Raw genomic sequence first — 19,633 nt, forward strand, 5'->3', positions numbered from 1 at the left:
TTGCGGAGCAAAGTTTCAGAGACGGGAAGGGACGGAGACACATGGTTCGTAACAAGGGCATGCCAGCCACGTGACAATCGCCTCCACCATGATTGAGATTGATAATCTAATACCCAACTCGCCTGCTGCAACTAGCAGTTTTTCTCGCCCCGGGTCAACTATAGTATATCCAAATCCAAATCCAATCCAAAATTTCTTATTATCAAAGAATTATTTGATTTTTAATTTGATCATAATATAAGATTTTAATTCACTTTATTTTTAATATTTATTTATTTATTTAAAATAACTCTTGTAGTACTTGCACATATTAAAAGTTTTATCAAATGACAATTCTGGCTAACACACATAATTAATAAGGATATTTTAAAAAAGATAATACTTATTTATAACAAATAACTAACTTAACTAATTTTTTTAATCTTTCTAAATTAATCAACTAGATCTTATATTAAAGACCGGATGTAGCATATACTACTTTTTTCTAATTATAAAACATCATTTATAATCTATAAACGAGGTTTTATAATTAAGACCAGAGATAATGTCGCTTTTATTCATTACCCTTCATATAAAAAATAGTTGAGGATTTAATTCTAAATATAAAAATATAATATATTTTATCTCGTAGATTTATAATGCATTATTTAAAATATTTCTACTGATTACACGTATTAATAGGGTTTGCATCCAAGGAAAGTCATTATTAAAAGGATATAAAATCAGTTCATATTTACTATAAATAACTAATTTAACTAATTTTTTTAATTCATCTAAATTAATTAAGTGGCTTTTATATTAACAATCAGATGTGGCATTTATTATGTATATATGGTGCTGATTATTTTTGATGAAAATCTGGTTTGCTTTATATTTGTAGTTTATATAATGATATATTGATTTTTTTTAAATTGTTTATGTATTTATGGGGACATTATTTTTATATCACTCAATCCAATGTTACAGAAAACAAAGTGATAAATCTTTCATGAAATTTAAAACGGCATATTAATGGTAAGAATGAAATTAAATACATTAACTTTATTTCGCATTGAAGGGTGTGGTTGATCCTTCATTTATTTTGCATTGACAAGTATTATCATTCCTTAATTTTCCATTGTAGTCTTGCTTTATAGTGTGTGGCTGCGTGCAACACTCCAATTTCATTTGGATAAATCTTGAGCCTATAAGAACAAGTTTAAATTCTTTAGAATATTTTTTAATAGGATCAGTGGTTGGGACTAATATATTTACAAAATATAAGAGAGATCTATACAATCAAGACAAATAAAAAGATAATGAAAGTATTTTACTCTAAATTAAATATTTTGTTTTTGTGATAAATGTGCCCCATGTCCCAAAAATATACCATGGCCATTTCTTTTATTTAACATATCCGCCACATATGCCTTGTTTTCTTTTAAGAAAATACTTATTATATATGATCATTATCCTATTTTTAAAATATTATAATTTAATTATAAATTTCACATGAAGAAATAAAACACATGACTATACAAAATTAGAAAAATTAACATGATAAATATAAAATAATTGATCCTATTTTTAATCGTACGGAACCACTGGCTGATTTGCTATTGATATAACGCATTAGCCCCAACCAAAGCGTGTTTAAATAGCTGGCAATTATACGGTCTTGATTGAAAATGTCAGAAACACATAAAAGGCAACTTGCTCCACGATATAAATCATAACAAGTGATTTAACAAATTTAAAGAATCTAATTAAAAACTTGTGTAGATATTGTTATCTTTCATTCTTAATATAAGAATTTGTTTAACTTTTATTTTAGTCTTAAATATAAAATCTCAATCTATTTTGTTTCTTATATTTTTTTTCTTAAAACAGTCCTCATAATAATAGTAGTTCTAACTAATACATTTAATTAGTAAGAATATTTTAGAAAAATATATTCATAATATCTATTTATTATAAATAATTAATTTTTTTAATCTATTTAAATTAATTAAAATCACCACATTGTTAATTTTCCATAAATACAGATATGAATAACAAAATCAATTGAAATTATTTTTATTTTTATTTTTTTTGGCTGCGTTGCGCGAACACCAATAAAACTGCTGAAAAACGCGAACTTGATTGTGTTGCGCGTGGCTCGTGCCATCACTGAAAACTCGAGCTTTCACTCAAGACTCCAAACAAAAGCTTCTCGTTTTCCATTCCTACCGCTTCCCAACGGCCGCGACACCCCTGGAGACCACGCCGGCGTCTTTTTCACTCAGGAATTCCGTTAACGGCAACCATCTATTCCTCTCATCATATGCATAAGGTCGGTAACTCATGACTTTCTTAATTGAATCTCGTCCACCCCTTTTGTTTGCAAAAAAAATCTTGGTAATTACGAGCAGAACAGCACGCGGATCTCGTCACTTCCACTACTTCTCGATGTTATCCTTCTGGATCTGAGAACCTGTCTTGGATCTGTCATGATGGATGTGAAAACGAGAGTGGGATTAGTGTTTTGTTTTCATTGAGCTTGGAGCTGTTTTGCTTCTTGAAATCCTTATGGGATCAGCTTTGAACTGTTAAGGCTTAAGGTATCTTGGAGACTTTGAGTTTAATGAATTTGGAATGGTTTCGGCTGCTATAACCGTTCCAGTACATGGCTGCAACCAAACGGGATCGTTTGGTAAATCCAAAATCTTTCTTTCTCAATGAATCCAAACTGTAATTGGAATTACCATTTCTTTCAATCGTGCGTGCTACCCTCGTATGCAGTTCGTTATGCAGTGTACAAAAGAAAACGGTGACTGGGGGGGGATGTTTGCCGTAAAATAGCATAGAGCTGCGGTTATATGCCCGAGTATTTTGGTCTGCGACATATTTTGTTCATTGTATTTTATTCCAGATTTTTGAGTCGAATTCAATGTACCATTAGTTTTAACAATTAATGAGAAATCAGTTATGCTCGTAAGGCATTCACCATATTACTTACTAGATCTATTGGTTCCTTGCTAAAATGATTATTTGATATTTAATTAATGGTTTCAGAAGTATGATGGTGGCCTGGATTGAAGGCCAATTCAAGCCATGCTTTGCGGGCTAATTTTTAAAGAAGTTGTAGTATGATTTTGGAGATGATCAATCCTTACATCTCTCTGTTCTTTTATAATTTTAAGTTGGTCAATTCATGACTATTGTTGTTTATGGTGGTAAATATAGTTGAGGATATTTGAATTGCAGCTGTAGTTGTGTTGTGTTGGCTGGTGGTTGCAGGAAAATGTGGTTGATACAATGTGCTGTTGGAAAATAAGATGAATTCAGATAATAATTTTTTGATAGAGGCTGTTGATAGTGATTATTTAATCTGTGTTTCAAAGTGATTTGATTGCCCCATTCTCCATATATTCAGATCCAGATTTATCTTTAATATGCATATTTCAGGACCTTCTTCCACTTTTTCAGGTTGCATTCCACTAAGTGGCCCAGTCCACAAGTCTGGAACATCATAGGAATGTGGATTGAATGTCATGGAGGCTGTTAGAATAGACTAGTAGCAAGTTGTGAGAAGCAAAAGGAACATGGCACCGCCCACTAAGGCTGATAAGAAGGCAGCAGTCGATGCAGCTGCATGGATGTTCAATGTTGTCACTTCCGTTGGAATTATCATAGTAAACAAAGCCCTAATGGCCACTTACGGCTTCAGTTTTGGTATATTTCTTTTTTTTTTTTTTATGGCATTCCATTTATTGATCCATTATTCCTGTTTCTCAGTGGACGCTACGGCATACCTATATATTAAATATTTTCTTTTAATTGCCTATGCCACCTGCAGCTACAACATTAACAGGGCTGCACTTTGTTACTACAACTTCGATGACGACCATCCTAAGATGTCTGGGATATGTCCAAGCCTCTCATTTACCACTTCCTGATCTTCTGAAATTCGTACTTTTTGCTAACTTCTCTATTGTTGGAATGAACGTCAGTCTTATGTGGAACTCAGTTGGATTCTATCAAGTGAGTTAGGCTAAGTTTTAGCTAGTGGTCCATTCATGTGTGGCAGTTATTTATAATTTTTTAACCATTGGCAGATTGCAAAGTTGAGCATGATTCCAGTATCCTGCCTGTTGGAAGTTGTCTTTGACAAGATTCGCTACTCAAGAGATACAAAACTAAGCATATGTCTTGTTCTTTTGGGTGTTGGTGTTTGCACTGTTACTGATGTGAGCGTTAATGCCAAAGGATTCATCGCTGCCTTTATAGCAGTATGGAGCACTGCTTTACAACAATATGTAAGCAGAATATTTATTTATTTATTTTACTCAACAAGGACATTACATGACTTAGCTTGTATCTGTTGAAACCTACTCGCTGGAATCAACACATAAACAGTTCATGCACCGATTCACTGGCCTGAAAAAATAACTGAAAAATTTATACAGCATGATCTATATCTGAATATAGTGGCGATTTTAACCTAGAAAGAAGATTCATGAGCCAATTTCTGGTTCATGTCATATTCTGCTTTTATGTCATGACAAATGTACACTTCAGTAGCATAGAAGATCATGATGTTTCAGATTGGTGTTAACTGACTTTAATTGGTCTGAGAAGTCTTATTCTTAACTCGTATATTTACTGTTCAATACTCATGGAATCACGATATATATGTGCAGTATGTTCATTATCTTCAACGGAAGTATTCGTTGAGTTCTTTCAACCTGTTGGGACATACAGCGCCAGCACAAGCTGCATCACTATTGTTAGTAGGCCCTTTTCTAGATTATTTTTTGACGAACAAAAGAGTTGACAGATACGATTATACTATAGGCTCTGTGGTAAGTTCTGGCACAAAAGCTATACCGCATATTTAATTACGTTCAACATTTATGTGATGATGAGAGGACGGATATGCAAATTTCATTTGTGCGTGTGTCTAGTTTATTCCTGCATGTTTAGTAGTCTTTTCCCTCCAAATCAACATGGTTATAGCTTTCCAACATTTGCTCTGTGCATGCCAAATTCTCAATGTAAATTCAATGTTATAAATATATGAGGGGCTATGAAACATCAAATATTATAAAGAAAAGTCTAACATCAATTAGACATGAGGAATTGAATTTCCCTGCGGATTCCTACTTAGTTTTCCTATTCTCCATAAGATTATGGTAACTGGTAAAGTTACACTTATTACATTATGATTTCGCCTGAGTTTCAAACTCCCCCCGCACATTGTAGACTTGGTTTCTAGATTTCCAAATTTGATTAGTTGTTATCCCTTCATTATAACGACTGATAGAGTACCAACTTTATGGGAGTTGATGAACATGGCATTAGGATCTGTGTACTTTTTTTATAAGACGACTGGTCCGAATTGCGTGATCATGCTTATATCTTATAACTCTTATGCCAAGGAAGTTGTTTGACTAAATATAATGATCCAAGGCGGACATCAAAACGAAATAGTAGGGGAAAATTCAAAACTTAGTAAAGTTTGGCGAATAGTTATTAGCATTGGACTGTTTGAACATTTCACCATGCATATTGAAGTGATAATCACGATAAATTGTGACGACTTGCATACAAGCACTTCTTACGTCTGGTTCATGGTAAAGCAGCTGCAGAAATGGGAAGTCAAGCGTGTGTGTGGGTGTGTGGGTGAGTGAGCGAGAGAGGGGGAGAGAATGCTTTTTAACTGCAGTGCTTATTATACTTGCGTTATCATTCATTGAATAATTTCTTTTTATTTTCATTTAGATATTTATTTCCTTTTCCTTTTCATACCTAACACTACATTATACTAAACACAACTTAGTCTTTTCCATTGCCTAACCACCTCATATATCTGCTGGTTTTGGCAGATTTTCATATTCCTGTCGTGCAGTATTGCGGTTGGGACCAACCTCAGTCAATTCATCTGCATTGGCAGATTTACCGCAGTTTCTTTCCAAGTTCTAGGCCATATGAAGACCATTCTTGTTTTGATTCTGGGTTTCTTTTTCTTTGGGAAGGACGGTCTGAATCTGCAGGTGGTATTAGGGATGATAATAGCTGTTGCTGGCATGATATGGTATGGCAATGCCTCTTCAAAGCCAGGAGGAAAAGAGCGCCGGAGCCACTCTCTTCCCACCATCAAAACAGATACACGATAGCTTCTTTTCATAGAGACCCAGTGATTTTTTGTGGCCGTTAGGTATTCTGGGTTTTCTTTGCATAAATTGAGAATACAAAGGTAGCTGATTCTAGGAAAAGTTTTTAAATTAAAAACCACTCATCAGTTCCAATTATTTTTAGCCACATTCTGTAATTCTTAAAATTTGATTTCTTGTTTTAGATACCGAGAGGCTTTGGGTATTTCTTGGCAGTTCTAGTTTTCAAGAAAATTTATATCATTTTCCGTAGGATATATTCTTATTCTTTCTTGACTCAATCATTGTACTCTGCTTTGTGTGTGCTTGGAATTGATAAAACTAAGATTGACTGTTTCAAGTCACTGCTTGTTGCGGCGATTCTTTCATGACTGATATAAGGTTTATAAAGTTTTAATTTAGCTTCTATGTTTCATTTGTTGGTAATTTAGTATTTATAATTTCAAATTACTTTATGCATATCAAATCCAACTTTGCCTATCCTTTATGGCCGGTCCTCAGTCTGGAATTTGTTAGTTATTCAAAAATTAGTCTTTGTAATTTTTTTTTTTTGTTTAAATCAAGAACCAAACTAACTTCAGCCTTCAGGTGGTGGCGTGCGTATAATTTCCAATTTAATACTTTCATATGATATTCTTGATCTTGAGGAAGCAATATGTTAGATGAGGATTAGTCTGATGAGAGATAAATTTTTATTATGAAAATTGAAATATTGTTTTCATAACGTTTTTCCCCCCACAAAAACTAAAATCTAAATCTAAATTAATATCTAAACAGTTTGAATGCATTCATTGTAAGAGTAAAAGAAAGAGTGATTGCCGAATTTGAACCCTATTAAAATTTGATAAATATTGCACCCAAAAAAAATAAAAATTCATAAATAATCCTAGATCCTACTACCTATGATCAATTCATGCACGTAAATACTGATTAAAGAAAAAGTAACAAGACATTACTACAAATTCTCAACCTCATTCCCAAAAGAGAGAGGGATTGAAAGGCAATTCTTAAAAAAAATATCAAATCCATCACACAATTATTACTTACACATGATTTATGCTATAAATCATGCCTCAAAATATCATTCATAATGATATACATATTAGGATCAACTTCCCCAATCACCAGTCCAGTAAAGTAGCTTTTTAAGCCAGTATTGCTGAAACCTCTGCCTTGCATACTCCTTGTAGTCAAAGTCAATTTTATTGACATAACTCTGCAATTACATTCAATAATTATTCATTAATTCTTCAATTATACACACATAATAATTTTGACAAATAGAAATGAAACTTACAGAAATAAGTCCCCATAATCCCCAAAATAGGTGGTTCGCAAGAGTGTACTTCTCTGCATCATTCACTAACTGCTCCACCTCTTCATTGCTTGGCTTTTTGCCTATAAGCAGAAATTGAGAATAGTGTATAAAAATTCAGATTGTACAGTTTTACTTTTCATAATCTAAATTACAGAGTACAGAAAATGAAGATGAGATATTGATGGAGTGAATGGGATGAGTGGACTCACTAACCTTCAGCATTGAGATAAATCTTCACAAACCTTTCACGCTCTTCAAAATCTGTCATATTATACAGATGAACTTAGGGTGATATTATTCAATCATGAAGATGAGGAGAAACTGAATAATAATGCAGAAATAATGGATTCACCTGGATATTTAGTGTAGTCAAGAAGATGAGGTGTATCAGTATGGTAATCTGCTGCCATTTCACAGAAATGGTTTGCAAGGTCATATGCTATAGGATTGTAACTTGCATATTCATAATCCTGCATCATAGTTCAAGTAAACATAAGATTAACAAGAATCAAGGAATCTCACAATGATGATAACATAATATTGATAATTACCAGGACATGAGCACCTTTTTGTAACATTTGATAACTTACAATGATGGTGATGGTCCTGGTATCTTTATCCATCATGATGTTACCATATTGAAGGTCATTGTGACAAAAGCCAATCTCTTGATGTCCTTCAGAGTTAGATATCAAATCCTCTAACTTGCTGATTTCTTCTTCCATGTCCTCCAACCCAAAATTCTTTGCATCCTTTGTACAACTTAAACTTTTTGCCAAGGTAAGCCACTTCCTGTAACATATCAGTAAATCTCAAATCATTCCAACCCAAATCATAGTGATGGAATGATTTGAGGGTTTCTCCCCCCAAATCTAGCACCAAGCAGGTGAAGAAAGAAAATTAGGGATTTTAATTAGTGGGTAGAATCAATTACCTAAGTTTGTGCCAAAGCTGGACTTTTTTGTCACCAGGCATATCAAGTTTGTGGAATTCTCTCATCTTTGATGCAATGAGAGCAGATATTTCTGGGTTACGTATGTCAACTGCTGACAGTGTCTGGTCAATATTAAAAACAAGTTAATCTTATTTTCTAAGACTTTCTATGTTTAGTTTTATGCACTTAATTGATTTGAAAATATAATGTGACATGACTTCAATGAACAAAACTAATATAAATTTACATGAAATCCTGATAAATTATCAGCCACCATTCTCTTACATGTATGTGATATGTGGCCAGCATTTCATGATTTTATCAGTAAGTTTATGATAAACATGAAAGTTGCTTACCTTTTTTTTTTTTTAAAAAAAAACTAAAACCAGAAAGTTCATTGGGACAGTAATCAAAGAAACAGAACGTTATAGCAATCACATATTCTTCTATTAACGCGCCAACATTCACTTGAATTTATTTTTTAAAAAAAGTATATTAATCAGATTAATTAAATCTATTAAAGTGACAATTCTTTTTTTAGTTTATATTTTATTTAATTTTCAGTATCTGGCAATTTTAGCCCTTCAGTCCTTGAAAGGAAAAAGGAAAAAGGTGGTCACTTGAGGAAAAGAAAACACACAACAAGAGGAATTAAGAATGAACTTTCTGACTTTTACTATTTAAAAAAAAGGAATAAGAAGGAAAATAAATTTAAAAGGGAGCATATGTTCGTCAGAGCTCTCAAACGCATGTTGATTTCAATCATCACTTTCACTTTCGGTATGGATTCTCACTTTAGTGTTTGGAATTTTTCTGTTAGTTATAGAAAGGAAAAATAAAAAGGTTTTACAAGTTAAACAAAAAGCTATAAAACAAGGGGCTTCATTACAACATTCAATAAAATTTAGATGATAAACTTATCTAAGTTGGTATGAATTATAGGAGTTCACACCATTTAAACAAATGGTAAGATGCTTGAATTTCAACTGTTATACGTGCAACATAGCAGTCAATTCTTTATTTTCGTCTTTAAGGGAGGGAAAAGAAAAAAGGGGCAAACTTGCTATTAGACCAGACCAGAGGACTGTACAGTCAAGTTAATATACGACTTCTATTTATTTTTAACATAAAAACTAATTTGATTTTTAATTTATTTTTAAATATAACATCTAATATTTTTATTTATTATAATTTTTTTTTTAAATAACCCTTAGTAGTTGCATATGTTAAATGTTTCATCAAATGACAGTTTTAGCAAATAGACATTATTAACAAAAGTATTTTAAGAAAAATAACACATATTTATTACAAATAATAATTTTTTTAATCTACTCAAATTAGTCAACTAGTTCTTATATTAAATATCATAATAATATAGTTTTTTATGTAAGGATCCTATAAGAATAACTAATGCCTTAAATTAATATAAATAACTATATATTTTTGGATATATTATATCAAGTCTTCTAAAATTAGTAGATTATATTATCTTTTTTTTCAATGGTATAGATTTATATATTTTATTGAGATAAAAATAATTTTAAATTACGTAACCTAAGATCAGAAGAGTAAAATGATTTTTTTGGAAAAAATATTTTATTGTTATTTATTTTAAAATAATAAACTAATACTAAAAATATAAATTGCATATCTAAGAGGAAGGCTGGAAAAGTAGTCTCAAAGCGGTAATACATACAGTGGCGTGGAGGAACTCTTCAACTCTGCCGGCGGCGAAGAGGGCGAGAAGACGGGGGCCCTGGCCATGCTCCGCCACGCACTGAAACGTCCTGACCTCTTCCTCTCGGTTGAAGAATACCTCCACTCCTCTTCCGTACAGCCTTACCAGCACTCTCCTCAACACGCAGCCGTTTTGCGACCACCACTTGATCTGAAAAACCTCGTTCGTCATCGCCCCCGTCAGTGGTATCACCTGCATCGTCTCCTCCACCTCCTCCACGGCGTCCCCCAGCTCCTCCGCCACGGTCGCCAGAACCTCCATTATCTCCTCCCCTGTCACCCCTCCTCCTTTCAGCAGCTCCATCGTCTTCCTCGTCATTTCAAGCTAAGCTAAAGTAGAGAAAACAGGGTAGGGTCAAGCTTTTATGAATGAACAGACCCAGAAAGAATCATCGAGAAAGATAGGATTTTTAGAGTGAAATACTGTTTGGATGTTCAAATACGATGTTTTTATCTTAAATGGAAAATTGAAATACAGAATCATGTTCTTCAAGTTATGGGATGATCCTGAACAGAGCAAACCGAAACAGACATAAGAGAGCAGAGCTAAGCTTGGATGAATAGGCGCCAAAAATCCAAAAAGATGCATCAGGAAAGAAGAAATTTTAAGACTAAAGTACTGTTTACAAGTTCAAACTTGCATGTTCAGGTGGATGATCCTAAACATTAGAAAATGATAATCATTCCACAACATCAATACAAGCATAATGACGAAGATGAAGTAAAATTGTAGAGACCAGAAAAACTGAAACAAAATTCAATCTTCGAGGTTTCCAGTAACTCAGAAAGACTATTAGTTTTAACCAACGGGTTGCAAAAAATTAACATAAGACAGACCTTCTGCGTAGTAAAATGTTGATTTGGAATTAAATCGAATGAAAAAAACAGAGGGGGCAGAACAGAGCATAGCTGAGCATTCGTGAAGGAACAACAGACAAACCCACTGAAATAAAGAAGAAGCTTTGAACAACACAGCCATGAATACAAAGAGAAAAAAGTCAAAAGTTGAATTTTTGTTTCGGAAACTCGATGGAGACAGAGAAAAGAACATGGGAACCATTTAAGTTTGGACTGAGATATTTCCAAGTCACGGAAGAAGCAGAGAAGTGCAGATATCAGAAGCGAAGAAAGATAATTAATGAACAAAGTTATAAGAAAGCATCAAACGTTGACAGAACGTAAACTAAGAGAGAAATGGCGAACTGACCTATAAGAAGCAGGCAAAGGCAAGAGAGAAAGGGCCGGAGCTGTGGAAGAAAGTTCAAGTTTTGGCAGAGCGATGAGGACAACGACGATCTTTATAGGTAAAGTCAGAAAATGGAACCAACAAATGTTTGAAAAAAGGGGAAAATCCGAACCAATCAGAGCACACAAGTTTTTTTTTTTTTTTTAACGGGAAAAGAGCACACAAGTTTAATCCTTTATTCCCCCATAAATTTTGAAAGGATTTACTTTTAGCAAAAGATCAAGAAAATTACACTGCACAAAAATATTCCTGAGTTTTTTTTTTTGGAGACTCCACTGTACTTCTCATCCTCTGTATCTGACTATTTCCTTTCTATATTTGAACTATATATGTGGCATTGCCTACTATTTTTCTTGCCAAATTTATAATTGAACTATCAAGGTCACATATTTATCTCCATACAGAAATATCTAATTTTGATAAATGTTTATTAATATCAATACATAGGAAGTCGTGACAGTCACAAATTGTGCAGCGCGCGACACATTTTTTGCAAATGTAGGAACCTGTATGCATGGTTTCTGTTGAATGATGATGTCCTATTAAAAAAATTAAATAAATCTAAAATATAAGGCATTTCCATAGAAAAGAATGGTGCTTGTTTGAAAAAAAATTATACTACTCCCGGTCCTAATTATAAGATCCAGTTGACTAATTTAAGGAGATTAAGGAAAGAAGTTAAGTTAGTTATTTGTATTAAATAGGCGTTGTCTTTCCTAAAATACCCTTACTAATAAACTATATTAGCCAGGACTACCATTATTATAAGGACTATCTTGAAAAAAATGTATAAATGTGAGAGACAAAGTGGATTGAGGTTTTATATTTAGGATCAAAATAAAAGTCAAGTATGATCTTATATTAAAGACCGGAGGTAGTATATATATAAATATATTCTCACATCTTATCCCTCACTTCCCTTTATGGTAGGTAGATTCTCTTGGAAAGTTCGGTCAAAAGTAATTCCTTCATACAATATCCCCTGTCTCTCATGCCCAACCTGTTTAGATTACCTTTGCATATATTGAAAAACATGTTGTATAGAAGTCTAAGATCAATAGATTTTTCAAAAATGAACCTTTTTTTTTAATTATTATTTTGACAGAATCCGATCTTCAGGCTTAAATATTATATTTGAATTAAATTTCAACTAAATCAATTTTTTAATTAAAAAGATATATGGTAACAATTTGAAGTTATAAATGAGATCCAACCGCATGACCTTACACGTAAAAAAAAGAAAAACCTGACATATTATTAAGTTATAAGGTTATAGACGTGTTAAACCAAATACTCGTCAAAACATAACTTTGTGGAGCTTACGTCCCTTTTATTGTTTGGATCGGCAATGCTAAAAATGTTCAATAATTATTTGTAAATATCTTATTGGTACATTTGTTAAATATATTTTTTAAAGAAAAAAAAGCTATGAATTTCACATATTACATATTACAGGGTGGTTGTATATAATAATGAGCATGTCATCGTAGAAACTGACCTTGTGCAGCTTTCAAATGTGATTTCAGTAATGTACTCATATAATTCTTGATATAAGAACTAATTAATTAGTTTAAATAAATAAAAAATATTAGTTAAATTAATTAATATTATATATTTTTTAAGACACTCTAAGCATCTTTTTTAGTTCTTTTTCTTTCCCTTCTACCTGATTATTATTAGGAAAAGTATCAATAGGACTAATTTGAAAAAAGTTGATAAACATATGTAATATGTCTTATATATTAGATTAATATCAACTCTTCAATTAGATTTTGTTTTAATAATTCGATTAGGAGAAGTTAAATTAAAAAAAAAAAGTGATAGATAGAATAGCGAGATACCTTCTAATGATCACTTTGAAAGTTGCTTGCACTTCTGTAACTAAAAAAGCATAATACTTTAATCACGAAAGGAACTGTGCGCAAAGAGTGGTTTGGAGTTGCGGCACCAAATTCTAATTCCATTCGTTCATCACCGCTCAATTCCAAAGCGCACTTTGACCCAAAAAAATCCATTTCTATTAGGGAGGATTACAATAAAATTTAGAAAAATAATTACTAAAAAATTTTAATAACATTTTAGAATTATTTTTTTCTTAAGACTTCATTATAATTTTTCCTTTTTATTATAGCTTTTGTGGTGATAGATACTTTGACTTAACAAAACAACTCTATTCCCTCTCTTTTAATTGATCGCTCAAATATTTTCCCCATTAATTTATTGGGAGGAGAAAAAATATATTTAACTTTAAAAGATAAAATAAATTAAAATTTTATATTTATAACTTCAGTTTTCCTCCTGAAATATTAAAAAAATGTACATTCGGTACAGTGCAAAAAGTAAAATGTCGCGCGCGATGATATTTTCTTTACGTATTCTTCTGTGGGTGGGGCCCAGTCTGGAGGTGGTGTGAATACGATTGTTTTGAGAGGCACAGGGAGGAAACACGTGGAAAGCATCTACTGGAAGTCGAATCTTATTCAAGGGTCAACAGTTAAAAAAAATACAGTAGATATTTCTACTCTACGGCGATCGTCGGATAAAGTCAGAAGATATGGATAAACTTCTGGATTTTTCCTGCGATCGTTTTACAAGAAAACGAGGAAAAAAGGAGTTGTCTTTTCATTTGCTTGTGTTTTGGGAAAATTTATTCTGAATAAAATATAGTATATATAGCAACCAAATATATATAATATGATATATTTTTTCTGAAACATTATAATCATATTTTTTAATATCTCACCTTTCTCTCTTGTTTGATTATGGTTGAGAGAGTATCAATGAGATAATTTAAGAAAAATTAATAAATATAAGAACTATATCTTACATTCAAAAAAAAAAACAAGTCAATAATTAGGTTGTATGAAAGAGTAATTAAATATTGAAAATTTCATGGTAGAGCTGCTGATGGCGATTTTAATAGACAAAAGCCTAGATGATTTATTTAAATGGGCCCTTTGATGGGCTGGACACTTAGAGTGGGCCAATCGAATGAGGCACAGTGACAGGCCCAACAAAGGCAGAATAAGAAATAGACATGTGCCGGCGAAACCTGAAGTTGGTTCAATGTCGTTATAATTTCAGAAGCTTACGTTGGCTTCATGCGGCGATCATTCTTATAGAGCCGTCCAATTCCACGAGTTAACCAAAAAATGGATCTTGTGTTCTCTTTGTTCATAGTGGTGGGTTTCTAGCTTTGTGCCCTAATGGATGAACCAGGCGGAGATTGCTGGTTTCTTTTATTCCGATTGCAAAGCCACGAGTTCCCCAAGTTAATTAAGAAATTATGGCTTTTGTGCTCTCTTCTTTTGGTACTTAATCATTGCCGCCTGAGCAATCTTCTTTCCAAAAAGATCAAAGAGGCAAACTGGAATTGACTTGTTTTAAAGGCTTTTGGAGGTGAAGGATGAGCATTGCTTAAAGGAATGACGGATACTTGGGATCTTTGTTTGAAGAATTAACAATGATTTAGCATTGGTGTATGTATTAAAGAAACGATGAGAGGTAACTAATGGGTTCGAATACAGTAAGCTTTGATTTAAAAGAATCTAATATGGTTGCCCATATTATTATATTGTCCGGTTCAAAACTAATGTCCGGTTTATTTCATAGTAGTATTAGTGTCTGTGTCTGAATCTGGACGTGGTAGTTTTCCTTCCGTCTGAAATAGTTAACCGGTTATAACTGATCATGTATTTGTGACGGGGGGCACGGTCCCTTTCCAGATGCGTGTAGACCCATATTTGCAACACCTAACGGACCATAAAGGCCCAAAAAGGAGGCCCAATGGACATCACAGTGATGGGCCCATGCTGCTCCCACATCAATTTCACCGTTCATTACATACAACATAGGGAAAATATGCCGTTTTTTCTCTGTCGGATTTATTATGAAACTCATGTTTTTCAGGGGGAGAAAGGAGAATCTGCATATATATATATATATATATATAAATATAAATAAAATGAATAGGTAACAGGATTATTTAAAAGTAACAGATAGTACCATCCATCATCTCGAAATCCTCTCGGACACAAAAGCGGATTTCTTTTTTTTGGGATAGAAGTTGGCAAGTAGGAGGATGAGGAGCAAGTTGCCAATTGGCAAATGGATGATGACGACTGGTGAGTGAAGGTGCGTAACTACATCATAAATCACTTTTACACGTCCTTAACTTCATCCAATGATTTTGTTATCCATAAGCTAAGGTTCTTAACCTTCGGTTCCTCAAGCATAATTCATCACATTATCTAGGTAAGAATAGAAGGCTAAATCAAAGCATATTCACTGTAACCCAAAAGTTTTAAAGCTGTTAACAGTTATTTGCCGTTAGGATAACACCACTCGTCACGCTTGAAAACACACTTGAATATGTGTTTGATTGTGTTAAATAAAAACAAAAAAGGAGTTTTTACGTCTCAATAATAGTTAGTGATAATCTGTTGTGTCTTGTAAGTTTGAGATTTTTGTTGGAGAAATTTTCTTGCACATTTTTTCGCTTGAAATTGGACTTTATTGCACCTTGGAGTAGCATTTCCCGGCTGCTTCGATTTATCTTGTGCATGAAAAAAGAACCGTTGATCGTTTCATTTTAGCGCTTTTGCGGCTGAAATCATAAGAAATATAGAGGCTCTCGTCGTCACATGTTGTTCATAACACAAGAATATTCATTATTATTGATGGCTTTTATTATAGTGGTGAATGTTGTGACATGTTACCACTTTGTAGGCGACATAATTCATGATGCCTTCAGAATATTCCTTCCTACATCGGCCATGTTTCGTGTGTATACCATCCCACAATGTGCACTTCCATTCCTACATATATTATTAATTATTAATAAATAATAATTCCATGCCAAAAGACACTTGCTTTGCATTATTGGAATAGTCTCAATTCTATAAGCTTTTGGTTTTTATGGGTTTTATTATGCAAACGACCCACCAGGTCAGAGTGGGGAACATCATATTGCCCTCAGCTAAATTTGACCAAACCGCGCATGAGTTTTCTATATGACGCGTGACTTCTAATGAAATTCATAATCCTCAAATAAAAAAATTAAGCGGGTAAGTCTTAGATATTTATAAAGTAGCTGCTTTTTTTCTGCCAAATATCAAATAAATGTTTGGATTAATTTAAAATAAGTGCCCTTACATTTTATGAAACAAAATTCATCACACACACATATCTCCACAATTCAAATGGGCAATTAACATTGTGGATTAGTAGCACCATGACAATTTTTGGATGCATTCTAGTCTCCTTTGATTGGGTCTAGCAAAATAATTTTTACTATGGAGATATTTAACTTAATTTGAAGGGTAAACGTGCAGTCTCGATTGCAGCAAAATTAAAAAAAATTATGAGTAAAAAAAACAGGATTACACAGGAAATTGCACCATTAAGAAAATTAGGATGCTACCCAAAAAATGAGATTAAGAGTAAAATTGCAGCTTTACTGAACTGTGATTTCTTGATTAAAAGAGCCCATGGGTTTATGAAATCAGGGATTAGCTTTGGTAGTTAATTGTTAACAAATATAAAATGAAGCCCCACGTTGCATCAACCCGAGTAGTTATCTTAATTCTTGGGCCGGTCGCTGGTTTTAGAATAGCATTATCATTTTGCCGACACGGCCCCACCAACCTTTATGTACAGTGACACGCGTGCGGTTATGGGTGGAACACGTCTCCCCTGAAATGAAGTCATCCGAGTAGAGTAAACGGTAACCAACGAAGTAACTGTCTAGTGTCTACTTTCGGCCTTCTGGCCCCACCAAAGACACCCCCTCCTCCTCGTTCCTGTCCCTTCTCCTCATACTTGTCAGCTGCTGAATTGTTCTTTGGTTTAATCATAGGGTGATTTCTCAACCGACAAGTAATTACTAATTAGCCCCCTCCCAGATTTTTAACATGGTATTTATATATTTTATGCTTTGACTCGGTTCTCTTGTCTTTTAGTTATAAATTCATCGATATTGACACGTCATTCAATCAAAATTCCATGATTAATTTTACATCTATTTTATTCATATTAAATGTATATAGACTAGCTTACTTGGCATGATTCTAGATTGTTCTTCCCTCCCAATCAAGCTTTTGCAGCTTGCTCTCTGACCCACCTAATTGGAATCTTTTCTATGTCAACATAAAGCAAGACCTAATATTCATGCATCCTCATAATACACTAGTACTCCTCCGGTCCTTAATATAGGACCCAATTATTGAGTTGGTTTTGGTCCTAAATATAAGACCCATTTATCATATTATCAATTTTCTCTAATTACCCCTATAGATACTCCTCAACTATAATCAAGTAGAAGAGGAGATGAGGTATTAAGAAAGATGATTATGGTGTTTTAGGAAAAACGCATCACATTTCTCATAATTAACTAACTTACCTAACTTCCTTAATCTAATCAAATTAGTTAAATGGGTCTTATATTAAGGACCGGAGGAGTATCATATAAGCGTGAGATCATTTTATAGATTTGTGCACGTAGACCAATTTATTTTAATTTAAATATTTTGTTAAATATTCACACACATATTATAATTATAATTACATTGACTGACTGGTCTTATTCATTATTTATGCAGCTGAAACGGAGTGTTCTTTTATCTTTAACATAGATCACCTAATTAAACTTATTATACGAATGTACGACTTCATTTTTATTTTATTATTTTATCGAGCGTTAGTTTCTTAGGCTTCTCATTAAAGTATATATATTGGATATGTACTCCTCCGGTCCTTATTATAAGACCCCATTTGACTTTTTATTTGGTCCTAATTATAATACCCCAATCCATTTTGTCTCTTATATTTATGCATTTTTTCAAGATAATCCTTCTAATAATGATAGTTTTAGCCAATATACTTAATTAGCAAGGATATTTTAGGAATGCGAACACTTATTTATTATAAATAACCAACTTAACTTACTTCTTTAATCTCCTCAAATAAATCAATTGGGTCTTATAATTAGGACCGGAGGAGTATAAAGTTAGAAAAATTGTTAAATATTTCATAAATGCCTTATAAGGATGGACACGAGGCTGCCTCATTTGGCAAACACCAATGAGGTGTTATTGCCTTATTGGAATATGGTTGAACCAAACAAATGAAGCCACTAACACGCAATAGTCATATAAAAAATACAAAACTGCCGTATGGAACTTGACTAATGACGGTGCTCTTTGCCTTGGTCGGGATTCGTTTTAGATATTTATGGCATCACTAAACAATATAGTAGTGTTTGACTAAATACGAAAGTGTGCGGGTGTGAAACGTTTGGAACAAATAGATCCCACTTCACTTACCACCGAACTTTTGATTGTGGAAAAAAGTCAACTCCTTTTTTCATGTGTAATGTGAGAACATTATGAATATAATTTAAATTAATGAGTGAGTGCGCACATTTGATTTTTAAAACCGGACACGTAAATCCATATTCATTGGATTAATCTTGAAATAAGACACCACCACCATGGTGCCAACTCCTCATAGGTGCCGTGATTCTCTTTTTTCTAAAGTAACATTATTATTCGCCCCTGCTTAGTGTGTATGATTGAGGTTAACCCTCATAACAATCAAAAGCATCCGTGTCATTTTTTTTTTGGCCCATAAAAGTATATCGATCAATGCGTTCATCATATAAAAAGCATAAAATAGGGGAAAAAAAATGTAACCCTGTATAAGAATCAAGATATACATTTTTTTTAAAAGAAAAAAGAACAATGGGTAAAGAATAGACTTTTTCTTTTTCAAGTAGAAATATATGCTTTATTTTTATATTTAGTGTTTATCATACCTTTTCTTAAGTGTCATGATTTTCATGACTTGAAACCCCTTTAAATTTTTCAAGGACATATAAGCAAATATATTTTAATTATATTTTAAAATTTTATACTAAGGGTTTTATAAGTAAGAAAACCAATCTCGTTAAAATGAAGGAAGATTAGTCAAAGATCCTTATTTTAAAATTTTATTAGCCAGAAGACCTTGAAATCTGACAAAAATATAAAATTTTCCAAAGTAGAAGTACTTTGAGCAACAAAAAAAAATCAAGTATTTCTAGTTAATAAAATTTTTAAATACAAAATTTTCACTGATTTTTTTTGCCTCAAATTGTACAATCTTGAATCTTCTGATAAGGGGGTTAAAATTATTTGATTGGTAAGTGTAAGTGAAATAATTTGATCGTTTAAGAAGGACATTTGAATTTTTTTTTTTTTTTACCAGCAGAAGGACATTTGAATTTG

At 32.9% G+C, this 19,633-nt stretch overlaps 2 protein-coding genes across 4 annotated transcripts; one reads left to right on the forward strand and one right to left on the reverse strand.

Annotated features, from left to right (window-relative positions):
- Nucleotides 1-3,447: 3,447 nt before the first annotated feature.
- On the forward strand, nucleotides 3,448-6,496 carry LOC114722141 (UDP-rhamnose/UDP-galactose transporter 6). The gene is made up of 5 exons (XM_028908095.1): nucleotides 3,448-3,693; nucleotides 3,818-4,002; nucleotides 4,077-4,277; nucleotides 4,662-4,823; nucleotides 5,847-6,496. Exons 1-5 carry the CDS (start codon nucleotides 3,564-3,566, stop codon nucleotides 6,135-6,137), a joined length of 969 nt encoding a protein of 322 aa, XP_028763928.1. The 5' UTR covers nucleotides 3,448-3,563; the 3' UTR covers nucleotides 6,138-6,496.
- A 665-nt stretch (nucleotides 6,497-7,161) lies between these two features.
- On the reverse strand, nucleotides 7,162-11,419 carry LOC114722140 (probable choline kinase 3). 3 transcript variants are annotated; one of them, XM_028908092.1, is made up of 8 exons: nucleotides 11,331-11,419; nucleotides 10,083-10,453; nucleotides 8,387-8,508; nucleotides 8,004-8,244; nucleotides 7,805-7,922; nucleotides 7,666-7,713; nucleotides 7,432-7,532; nucleotides 7,162-7,350 (listed from the first exon to the last, which is right to left on the reverse strand). In XM_028908092.1, exons 2-8 carry the CDS (start codon nucleotides 10,440-10,442, stop codon nucleotides 7,243-7,245), a joined length of 1,098 nt encoding a protein of 365 aa, XP_028763925.1. In that variant the 5' UTR covers nucleotides 10,443-10,453; nucleotides 11,331-11,419; the 3' UTR covers nucleotides 7,162-7,242. The 3 variants fall into 3 exon arrangements, with proteins under 3 accessions (XP_028763925.1, XP_028763927.1, XP_028763926.1); XM_028908094.1 differs by having other exon boundaries at nucleotides 8,043-8,244; nucleotides 11,331-11,418; XM_028908093.1 differs by lacking the exon at nucleotides 11,331-11,419 and adding an exon at nucleotides 10,548-10,859.
- Nucleotides 11,420-19,633: the final 8,214 nt, after the last annotated feature.

This window comes from Neltuma alba, unplaced genomic scaffold (assembly GCF_004799145.2).
Source record: "Neltuma alba isolate B1F8T4 unplaced genomic scaffold, ASM479914v2 tig00012083_pilon, whole genome shotgun sequence".
NCBI lineage: Eukaryota > Viridiplantae > Streptophyta > Magnoliopsida > Fabales > Fabaceae > Neltuma > Neltuma alba.

Bases quoted from the DNA above. Each gene is read 5' to 3' on its own strand.
- LOC114722141 (XM_028908095.1), top strand. From the start codon at position 3,564: ATGGCACCGCCCACTAAGGCTGATAAGAAGGCAGCAGTCGATGCAGCT. The intron at 3,694-3,817 runs GTATATTTCTTT...TGCCACCTGCAG, and splicing joins CACTTACGGCTTCAGTTTTG to CTACAACATTAACAGGGCTG. The intron at 4,003-4,076 runs GTGAGTTAGGCT...AACCATTGGCAG, and splicing joins ACTCAGTTGGATTCTATCAA to ATTGCAAAGTTGAGCATGAT.
- LOC114722140 (XM_028908092.1), bottom strand. From the start codon at position 10,442: ATGACGAGGAAGACGATGGAGCTGCTGAAAGGAGGAGGGGTGACAGGG. The intron at 8,245-8,386 runs GTAATTGATTCT...GATATGTTACAG, and splicing joins CAGCTTTGGCACAAACTTAG to GAAGTGGCTTACCTTGGCAA. The intron at 7,533-7,665 runs GTTAGTGAGTCC...TTCTGCTTATAG, and splicing joins GATTTATCTCAATGCTGAAG to GCAAAAAGCCAAGCAATGAA.